Source organism: Puma concolor, chromosome B3 (assembly GCF_028749965.1).
Source record: "Puma concolor isolate L17-30 chromosome B3, mPumCon1.1.hap2, whole genome shotgun sequence".
Classification (NCBI taxonomy): domain Eukaryota; kingdom Metazoa; phylum Chordata; class Mammalia; order Carnivora; family Felidae; genus Puma; species Puma concolor.
In genome coordinates this window covers 144,561,569-144,572,382 of record NC_141672.1, presented here as the reverse complement: position 1 = coordinate 144,572,382, position 10,814 = coordinate 144,561,569, and the positions used below count along the sequence as shown (strand labels likewise).

The 10,814-nt window shown below is 46.8% G+C and overlaps 1 protein-coding gene across 2 annotated transcripts; it reads left to right on the top strand.

Annotated features, from left to right (window-relative positions):
* Positions 1 to 1,282: 1,282 nt before the first annotated feature.
* ZNF774 (zinc finger protein 774) lies at positions 1,283 to 10,431 on the top strand. Of its 2 annotated transcripts, XM_086711631.1 has the most exons (5): positions 1,283 to 1,446; positions 1,962 to 2,023; positions 3,220 to 3,342; positions 5,845 to 5,951; positions 8,069 to 10,431. In XM_086711631.1, the coding sequence occupies exons 3-5, from the start codon at positions 3,236 to 3,238 to the stop codon at positions 9,307 to 9,309; spliced, it is 1,455 nt and encodes a 484-aa protein (XP_086567757.1). In that variant the 5' UTR covers positions 1,283 to 1,446; positions 1,962 to 2,023; positions 3,220 to 3,235; the 3' UTR covers positions 9,310 to 10,431. The 2 variants fall into 2 exon arrangements, with proteins under 2 accessions (XP_086567757.1, XP_086567756.1); XM_086711630.1 differs by lacking the exon at positions 1,962 to 2,023.
* Positions 10,432 to 10,814: the final 383 nt, after the last annotated feature.

Sequence of the window (10,814 nt, the reverse complement as noted above, 5' to 3'; positions counted from 1 at the left end):
AGGAAGGCAATGGTCACATGTGATTCCTGTGGGTAACCACAATGCGCAGAACAGTCTGGAATGTAGAACGTTCCCAGTAAATATTTGTTGGAAGATACACCGTACACATTGAAGGAATGGTTGAACTAGCGCTTAAGGAGTCTTTCACATTACCCCTTGAGCTGGTAATTCTAAGAATTTTACAGTCCACCACAAAATGTTCTTCTTCTTCTTCTTCTTATTATTATTTTTAATAATATTATTTTTAATTTCTTCTTTATTATTATTATTCTTTTATTATTCTTTATTTATTTTTGAGAGAGAGAGAGAGACAGAGCACGAGCGGGTGAGGGGCAGAGAGAGGGAAACCGAATCCAAAGCAGGCTCCAGGCTCTGAGCTGTCAGCACAGAGCCCCACTCAGGGCTCAAAGAACCATGAGACCATGACCTGAGCCAAAGTTGGACGCTTAACCAACCGAGCCACCCAAGTGCCCCAAAATGTTTCGGTTTTTTGTTTGTTTGTTTGTTTTTAACTGCACTGAATGAATCAACAAATCGGGTAGACAGGTGCGTTTTCTTCATTGTAAAGAAAGGCTTCTATTATTTTTTAGGTAGGGGCTCGCCCAAAGTGAACACTGGTTCTCACATAAGACCCGGGAGGCTCCACAGTTTGGAACCCAGTACACCTTTCCTAGGCGATAAGACACCCAGGCCAGCCTCCTCTGGCTATTAACAGGTGTGGTAACCAATGGAGAGGAAATTGCGATGCTAATGGAAGGGGGCAAAACGTCTCTTTTCCGCTAAAGGCTTCTGCTTGGGGTTTCTTAATGCACAGCCTCAGTTGCCCAGGGATCTGTTGGTGGCAGACACCAGGCAGGCTCTGCCCCCCAGGATGGGGAACCCGGCACAGGAGGATCCACAAGGCCGCGGCGATGAGCTGCCCCGCGCTTGGCAAGGGCGAGGTGCCAGAGCGCGGGAGGCGCCGCCGTTGGTACAAGGCTGCTCGGCGGCAGTCGGGTGAGGCCGGGTGGTTCGCATCTGCAGATCCCTCTCCGGGTGTACAGTCTCCGGACCCCACCCTCTCACCTCGGGAGAAGCAGTTCCCGCGGTAGGGAGAACTAGGTTTTGCACTTGGCACCGCTGGGACCTGGGCATCCCCGGACTCCGAGTCCTTTGAAGCGGTCTTGTTCGAGACTACATTTCCCAGAAGGCCGCGCGGAGATTGAAAGCTGCAACAGCCTATGGACGGACAAGGCTTCTGGTCGCCGAAACTGAGCAGCCAATGGCAATGAAACAGGGGCGGTGTCTTCCGGCTGCGAGCGGTCGAGCGCAGACTCCCACCTGTGTCCCCACAGCTCTGTCACGAATCCCGGTCGGGTTCGAGAAGGGACCGCCTCGGCTTTGTGGGCCGGGAGCGGCTTGGCGGTGAAGGACTCTCACTTTCTGCTCCATCCCGGAGCCGGGCCGGTGAGTGATGCGGGGAAGGAGACTGCGGCGGTCGCCCGGGAGCTGCAGAGGGGCGTGGAGGGGAGTCGCCCGCCGCCGCGCTGTGGCCCCTGCCGGGTCGCCGCGCTCGCCTTTCGGAGCCCGCGGGTTTCGCTGAAGAGTGAGGAGAGGTGGCTGCGGCTTTCTGTGCCGTCGTCGGGATAGCCCATCCTCTTGATCAGTCTTCCCGCTCCTCGGTCGTGGTCCCCGGGCTTCGGCGTGCCTTGTGACCCTGTGACCGCGGCGCCCTGATTAGGGCCTGCAGCACCGCGAGGGGGGTGGGGGTGGGGGACGAGTGCCGGTCCCACCCGTGCCGTCATGTCCCTATTAATAAACCCAGCGAACAAGCCGGTGCCGCTCACGATGGCACTTAGTCACAGCACCTCGGCGCTCCGGGAGCCTGCGGGGTCACCTGCGGGGGGTGGGGGTGGGGGGACGGGAGACCGGGTGGGAAACAATGTTTCCGTGACCGTGGCTGTGAACTCTCCTCCCCTCAGTCCCGCTGTCTCCTGCAAGTGGGCCCTGCAATTGTGTCTCCTAATGGATGCCGAAATAAAATGTATGCTCAAAACTTATTTTCAGTTTTTACCTCCTAATGACATTCCTTTCGTTTGTTGGGGTTTTAAAGCAGAGAGATGAAATGTTTCCTTACGGTTTTTAGGTCTTTAAAAACTCAGTACTTTATAAAGGACCGAGAGCAGTGTGTGTAAATGCATGAGTATTTCCACGAAAAGTGCAAGAATATTCTAGTAGTAGCCAGGTGCTTCGATTGGTGTGACAAAAGACGAGAAAGAGGAAAGCTTCCTCGTTCCAGTCTGGTCCATCCTCCACTGAAACGCAGAAGTTTTTGTAGTAGACTCAGCTGGCTGACTTGTGTTTTTTTCTATTGGAAACTCTTTTTTTTTTTTTTTTTTTTTTTTTTTCAACATTTATTTATTTTTGGGACAGAGAGAGACAGAGCATGAACGGGCGAGGGGCAGAGAGAGAGGGAGACACAGAATCGGAAACAGGCTCCAGGCTCTGAGCCATCAGCCCAGAGCCCGACGCGGGGCTCGAACTCACGGACCGTGAGATCGTGACCTGGTTGAAGTCGGAGGCTTAACCGACTGCGCCACCCAGGCGCCCCTATTGGAAACTCTTTAAGCCACCCCTCCCCCCCGCAAACACACACACACACACATCAAAACAAAACAAAATTCTATTTCTTTGTGACTCCTACTGCCTTTTACAGCACATTACTGTAAAAATGGTACCCAGAACTTTTCATGTTCTGTCTGATCTGTTCCTTGAGGTTGACACCAAATCTGCAAGCCAGGAAAAGTCAGCTGTTCTCATAGCTAATACGGGTATAATTAAATCCACAATTTCCTAGCTTACGGAGGAAGATGTAGCTGGAGAGCTTTTCGCAAAATCAAGCCCCTCCCCGCAACACCTGCGTACTCTATCCTTTGTTTATCTTGTCCATCATGGACAATTTGTTCCTCAAAAGGTTAATGTTTCTTGTAGCTGTGTTTGGGAGCTCCAGGCCTCACTTAGTGATGTGAATGTTGGCCAAGGGAAGGATTATGTAAAAACAGTAAGAAAAGCAACCCTTCTATAGTTGACAGAATTTATCTCAGAACTATTCTATTCCGGGGGGAGAGGGGGGCTGGGGTCTTTGGGTACACTGGTGGCACCGGGGCGGTCTTTTGATTTTGAGACAATGGTTAGACTATCCAGAGAGCTTTTGATGCATACTGAGTTCTCCTGCTTTAGGAACTGATGACTCTCAATGATGTGGCTGGGGACTTCAGGGAAGAATGGGTTACCTGGACCCTGCTTAGAGAATGCTCTTCAGGGATACCACCCAGCACAGTTACAAGAATGGGCTCTCCCAGGGTAAGGATGCTACTTTCCTTTAGGTTTAAGACTTAGATCACGTGAGGGGCACCTGAGTGGCTCAGTCGGACAAGCGTCTGACTTCGGCTCAGGTCACGTTCTCACGGTTTGTGAGTTTGAGCCCCACGTCAGGCTCTGGGCTGACAGCTCGGAGCCTGGAGCCTGCTTTGGATTCTGTGTCTCCCTCTGTCTGCCCCTCCACTTGCCTGCATTCTGTCTCTCGCATTATCTCAAAAATAAATAAACATCAAAAAAAATTTTTTTAAAGACTTAGATCATGTGAGAGGGCCCAGGTCTGAGTGGTCTCTAGGGACGTTGATCTCTTAGAGCTAAAGATCTCTGTGAGATCTTTAATAATTGTTGCCTCCCTAGCAGAAAAAAAAATAACTTCCTTTTTTTTAATGACTTACATTTTTATGGCACTTTATGGTTTGCAGATATCTTTGATATTTATTGTTTAATTAGTATCTCACCATAGGGGCACCTAAGTGGTTCAGTCGGTCGGGCGTCCGACTTCGGCTCAGGTCATGATCTCACGGTTCGTGGGCTTGAGCCCTGCGTCAGGCTCTGTGCTGATAGCTCAGAGCCTGGAGCCTGTTTCAGATTCTGTGTCTTCCCTCTCTCTCTCTCTCTCTCTCTGCCCGCTTGAGCTCTGTCTTTCTCTGTCTCTCAAAAATAAATAAATGTGTTAAAAAACATTAAAAAAAATAAAAGTATACTAATATATACTCATTGAAGAAAAAGACAAACAAAATGAAACCAAAAGTCCCACTCCATCCCACTTCTGAAGAGTTACTGTCCTTCCAGCCATTGTCCTAAGCACAGATATAATTAACAAAAACAAAAGAGAAAAAATTGGGATCATACTGTAAATTCCATTGTGCATCTTACTTTTTTATACAATACATTGTATTGTAATACATTCCGACAACAATAACTGTTTTTCTATACATTGCTTCAAAATAATCACTTCGTATTTTATTGTATGGAATACAATAATTTACATTAGATTGAACCATATATTTGACCATTTTTAAGCCGCTTTTTAACTTATACAATGGCAATTAAAAAAAATTTTTTTTTGAAATTTATTTATTTTGAGACAGAGAGAGAGCACACTCAGGGGAGGGGCAGAGAGAGGGAGAGACAGAATTTCAAGCAGGCTGCGCACTGTCAGCACAGAGCCCGACTCAGGGCATGAATTCACTGTAAGATCGTGACCTGAGCCGAGATTAAGAGTTGGACGCTTAACCGACTGAGTCACCCAGGCACCCCTACACTGGCAATTTCATATGGCTTAATCAAATATAATTATTCCTTTGTCATAGGACATTTAGGTCCTTTCCAGATCTTTACCAGTATTGTGATGAACATCTTTTAGCTGTCTTTTTTTTGGGAGGGGGGGGGCGGGGAATATGGTTTCTTAAAGTATAATTAGTTAATAATTAGGTAATAGATCTCTTGCACAACTTTATTTTTTAACTTTTTTTTTTCATTTCCTTAGAATTCCCAGAACTAGAATTGCTGGGCCAAAGAATAGATATCTTTCTATAGTATTTGATATTTTTGCCAAATGCCTTCCAAAAAGATTGAATTCTTTATTCCTACAAGCATTCTATGAAAGCGTCCATTTCTATACATCCTATCATGGTAGGATAATTTAAGAGTCTGGGTTAAATACTAGTGATAGCTAACATTGAAGAGTTCCCACTTAATCCTTACAACAATACTAGAAGGTAGGTCTTATCATTATCCCTATTTTATAGATGATGACCCTGAGACAGAGAATTTAAGTAACTTTCCTGAGGTCACACAGCTAGTAAGAGGAAGGGTTAAGATTGACTCGTAGGCAATATAACTGAAATTTGCACTCTTTACATTGTATTGCCTAACTGTATCATTGTTTTAATTTGAATTTTTCCGGTTAATGGTAAGGTTAAAGATTTTTCATATATTTATAGATTGCGTGTATTCGTGTGTGTGTGTGTGAATTGCCTATTTATGACCTTTGCCCATTTTTTTTTTTCCTTACAAGTGTTTGTCTTTTTCTCATGGTTGTATCTACTGCTGCCTTTCTGGGAAAAGTTTAAAGCCCGACATTAGAGTTAACTTCCTTGATTCTTTCTAAGGGTGAGGTCTTGGCGGCATTGTTTCTGAGAAAATTCTCTCTCTATCTGAATTTAGCCTTGTGCCTTCAGAGGTGAATTATTGTGCTCACTCTAGAGTTTCTGTCACCCAAGTCTGGTGTGTGTGTGTGTGTGTGTGTGTGTGTGTGTGTGTGTGTGTGTGTGTTTGTGAGATGAGAGGAAAGGGGCTTTTTTCTCAGCCCCTTGGGGAGATAATCTGTTTTATCATTCCATCTCATTGTTTCACTGAGACCAAACATACATTAGCATCTCCCTGGTTGTTGTCCTCTGCTTAGGGAAGAAGGAGGGCTTGCCTTTTGGTCAGGCTTTGTATGGCTGGTTCCGATTAATATGCTATGTTCACCTTCCTGTATAGGATTTCCAGACCAAGTGTGATTTCCCAGCTGGAGCAGAAAGAAGAACCGTGGACGCTACCGCTCCAAAATTTCGAGGCAAGAAAGATCCTACGGGAAAGTCACACAGGTGAGATGTGACTATTACGAGGTGGGAAGAAATCTAGCCCTTGCTTAGGTGAAGAATTTGGAACGCTGCCGTAGACTTCTGTTCTCACTTTTACAGGTTTAAGTTGGACTTCTTGGGCAGTCAGTAACGGACCAAATAAAGTCTTCATTTGGTTCATTTATTTAAAAAAAAGATTGTTTTAGGGGCGCCTGGGTGGCTCAGTCGGTTAAGCAGCCGACTTCGGCTCAGGTCCCGATCTCACGGTCCGTGGGTTCTAGCCCCACGTCGGGCTCTGTGCTGACTGCTCAGAGCCTGGAGCCTGTTTCAGATTCTGTGTCTCCCTCTCTCTCTGACCCTCCCCCGTTCATGCTCTGTCTCTCTCTCTCTCAAAAATAAATAAATGTTTAAAAAAAAAATTTAGGGGCGCCTGGGTGGCGCAGTCGGTTAAGCGTCCGACTTCAGCCAGGTCACGATCTCGCGGTCCGTGAGTTCGAGCCCCGCGTCAGGCTCTGGGCTGATGGCTCGGAGCCTGGAGCCTGTTTCCCATTCTGTGTCTCCCTCTCTCTCTGCCCCTCCCCCGTTCATGCTCTGTCTCTCTCTGTCCCAAAAATAAATAAAAAACGTTGAAAAAAAAAATTAAAAAAAAAAATTAAAAAAAAATTGTTTTACATTTATTTATTTTTGAGAGACGCAGAGAGACAGAGCACAAGTGGGGGAGGGGCAGAGAGAGAAGGAGACAGAGTCCGAAGTAGGCTCCAGGCTCCGAGCTGTCAGCACAGAGCCCGACGTGGGGCTCGAACTCATGAACCATGAGATCATGACCTGAGCCGAAGTCGGACGCTTCGCCGACTGAGCCACCCAGGCGCCCCCCCTTTTTTTCTAATTAAAAAAAGTTTATTTTTGAGAGAGCGTGAGTGGGGGAGGGGCAGAGAGAGGGGGACAGAGGATCCGAAGCAGGCTAGGCGCTGACAGCAGCGAGCCGGACGTTGGGCTTGAACTCACGAAGCACAAGATCGTGACCTGAGCTGAAGTCCCTTCATTTTATTTTTTTTAAGTAAACTCTTTGCTCAACATGGAATTTGAATTCACAACTCCAAGATCAAGAATCGCAGGCTCTACTGACTGAGCCACGCAGACGCCCCTGAAGTCTTCATTTTATTTATTTATTTATTTATTTTTTATTTTTTATTTATTTTTTTTTAAATTTTTTTTTCAAGATTTTTATTTATTTTTGGGACAGAGAGAGACAGAGCATGAACGGGGGAGGGGCAGAGAGAGAGGGAGACACAAAATGGGAAACAGGCTCCAGGCTCCGAGCCATCAGCCCAGAGCCTGACGCGGGGCTCGAACTCACGGACCGCGAGATCGTGACCTGGCTGAAGTCGGACGCTTAACCAACTGCGCCACCCAGGCGCCCCTTCATTTTAAATAAGCATTTCACTTTTGTCTATACTGTAACATCTTTGAAAAGAGTTGCCGGATTTGGACAATATGTGGCATATGCTCTTGAAGGATATCAAGGTTACTTCAAGAGTCACCTTAAGGGGCACCTGGGTGGCTCAGTCGGTTACGTGTCTGACTTTGGCGTGGTCTGTGAGTTCGAGTCCCACGTCGGGCTCTGTGCTGACAGCTCAGAGCCTGGAGCCTACTTGGAATTCTGTGTGTGTCTCTCTCTCTCTGCACTTCTTCTGCTCACACTCTGTCTCTCTCTCTCTCCCTCAAAAATAAACATTAAAAAAAAAGGATTCATCTTAAAAAGGGTTTAGGAATTTAGGTTTTGTAAGCTTGATAAACTTCACCGAGTTCATCTGGCTGGTTCAGTCAGTATAGCCCATGAGTCTTGATCTTGAGGTTGTGGGTTCAAGCCCCACATTGGGTATAGAGACTACTTAAAAATAAAATCTTTGCACCAGCAAAAGCGGCCGTATAATATAGATATGATAAAATAGATGGGATACGCCAGCCTGTAGTATAAAAATAAAATAAAATCTTTAAAAAAGTAAATAAAACTTTTCACAAGGTTTAAAATCAGAGTAGTCAAATTAAGTGTAGTCTGTTGCAAAACCACTAATCTCAGTCTTCCTCACTGCTTTCTGATGTTTTTCCCGATAATTGGTTAACTTGTGTTAATTTTTCAGACTTTGAGAATCAGGTGACCAAACTCAGTCGGGACATTTCAGAAGCAGCAGAACGGTGTGGAACATCCTCAGAAAGGGCCAATAAGGATATTTCTCCTCCTCCTAGTTGGGGAGGAAACTGGGAGAGGGACCTTGAGTTAGAAGGGGAACACGGGACCCACCCGGGAGAGGGCCAGCCGGAGCCCTTTCCGCAAGAGAAGGATTTAAACGAGCTCCTGGATGGATACGCAGGAAAGAAGCCCGTGTGTGCAGAGTGCGGGAAAAGCTTTAACCAGAGCTCCTATCTCATAAGACACCTACGAACCCACACTGGCGAGAGGCCTTATAAGTGCATCGAATGTGGGAAAGGCTTCAAGCAGAGTTCAGACCTTGTCACCCATCGCAGAACGCACACAGGAGAGAAACCCTACCAATGCAGCGGCTGTGAGAAAAAATTCAGCGACAGCTCTACGCTCATCAAACATCAGAGAACCCACACAGGCGAGAGACCCTACGAGTGCCCCGAGTGTGGGAAGACCTTTGGGCGGAAGCCACACCTCGTCATGCACCAAAGAACCCACACAGGAGAGAAGCCCTACACGTGTCTCAGATGCCATAAAAGCTTTAGCCGAAGCTCAAACTTCATCACCCATCAGAGGACCCACACGGGCGTGAAGCCTTATAGGTGCAGCGACTGTGGGGAGAGTTTTAGCCAGAGCTCAGACCTGGTGAAGCACCAGCGAACCCACACGGGAGAGCGGCCCTTCAAATGCGCAGAGTGCGGAAAGGACTTCCGAGATAGTTCTCACTTTGTAGCGCACATGAGTACCCACTCGGGGGAAAGGCCTTTCAGCTGTCCTCACTGCCGCAAAAGCTTCAGTCAGAGCTCACACCTGGTCACGCACCAGAGGACACACACAGGTGAGAGGCCGTTCCAGTGTGACAACTGCGGGAAGGGATTCGCCGACGGCTCTGCCCTCATAAAGCACCAAAGGATCCACACGGGGGAAAGACCCTATAAATGTGGCGAGTGTGGGAAGAGCTTCAACCAGAGCTCCCACTTCATTACCCATCAACGAATCCACGCAGGAGACAGGCCCTATCGCTGTCCCGAGTGCGACAAAACCTTCAGTCAGCGTTCCCATTTCCTCACACACCAGAGAACCCACACAGGGGAAAAACCTTTCCACTGCAGTAGGTGTGACAAGAGCTTCCGCCAAAAAGCACATCTCTTATGCCATCAAAACACCCATTTGATCTAGGAAATGGTCCGCTGCCCCTTCCAGATTTTAATTTCTCTTGTCTCCAAGTGCTCCATGTAGAGAAAGCCTGAACCTGGGCATCAGAGGCTGAGGTTGGGCCCCGGTCTGTCCTCCGTCTTCTTCCCCGCTTTAATGGCAGAGATAAACTCATAGGCACCAAATAATATCCTGAACACAAAAGGCATTCCTTCAGTGTTTTTGACCGACCTTAGGGGTGAGTTTGACGGTTGATGCTTGGTAAGTAAAAGAGAAGTGAGATAAATGTGGCCACATTATCACCGTTAGTGAATAATATTTGAGATCTTATCATAAGCCCTTAATACCGTATAATGGCTGGCCGTTAAAAGGCGCTCGGTACGAAGTTGGTTGCGTTTAACTAGTCTTATAACTTGATAAGGAATCCGTTAGTGCAGCCCTGCAAGCCCAGAACTTGCCAGAAATGAGATTGCCACTAGAAGATTTGGGGTGTGAACACAGAAAACAGAAAACACTCTCCCAATCCAGGGCTGTGCAGACATTAGTCACCAGATGTCTCATTGCCATGACGAGGCAGAATTCTCGAAGAGGATGTTTGTGGTCCTGTGATTTAGAGGCTGAAAGAATTTCAGAAGCTCTTTGTACAGCCGTGTATGAGGTACTCCCACTGGAGGTTTGCTGTCATCTGAGGCACAAATATCCTATGATGAACAAGCCCAAGGGACCTGGAAGGGGACTATAAAACTATGGAAGCAACATTGCTGTTAAATATTACAGGGATCCTTCCTGGCATTTAGCTGAAGGAAACAACTCCTGTCTTTGAATCGCCTGGGTCATTGGCCCATGAGTTTTAAGTTACTGTGACTCCCTAATTTTTTTTTAAGAGTCATTCATTCGATGCACCAGTACATTTCTGTATTTAACTGAAATAAATTGAGGGAAGGCAGTGTGTTGGAAAGAACACTGACTTCCTTGAGAAGGTGAGGTGTTTGAGACCCGGCCCTGACATTTAATTTGGCCGGACTTTACCTTCTCTCAGCCTCTACCTTACCTACCTCACAAGATTGTTGTGAGGCTCTAATGCGCACACATGCACACACACACAAGCACTTTGTTGTTAAATTATAAAGTAATAATATCTCTAAAGTTCAGTGTTGCAAATGTCTTCCCTCCAAGGAACTCTGGCTAATATTTCCCAGGTGTCCCATTTTCTCTCATAATAACAGACTTCTTTCTCTACCTGTTGAAAACCTAAGGCCCGAAAATGCTAAGCAACTCCTCACGGGTCACCTAGGCGACACAGAGCCAGGATCTGGCTGCGAGTCTCTTCTTTAACAACATAGAACAGACCAGCTCTGACATTTGTTAGAGTGTCTCTGAGACATTACGTATAGGACTGGCCGCCCCATGTTATCTGCATCAAACCGTTTTGAATTTGGAAGCGATGGAAGGATGTAGCCTAAGTTCCAGGGAGCTTTACAGGACCCTGTGCTGGAGGTCCTTGATCGTCATGGAGTGAGAATGGAAAG

Bases quoted from the DNA above. Each gene is read 5' to 3' on its own strand.
- ZNF774 (XM_086711630.1), top strand. From the start codon at position 3,236: ATGATGTGGCTGGGGACTTCAGGGAAGAATGGGTTACCTGGACCCTGC. The intron at 3,343-5,844 runs GTAAGGATGCTA...CTTCCTGTATAG, and splicing joins CAAGAATGGGCTCTCCCAGG to GATTTCCAGACCAAGTGTGA. The intron at 5,952-8,068 runs GTGAGATGTGAC...TTAATTTTTCAG, and splicing joins CCTACGGGAAAGTCACACAG to ACTTTGAGAATCAGGTGACC.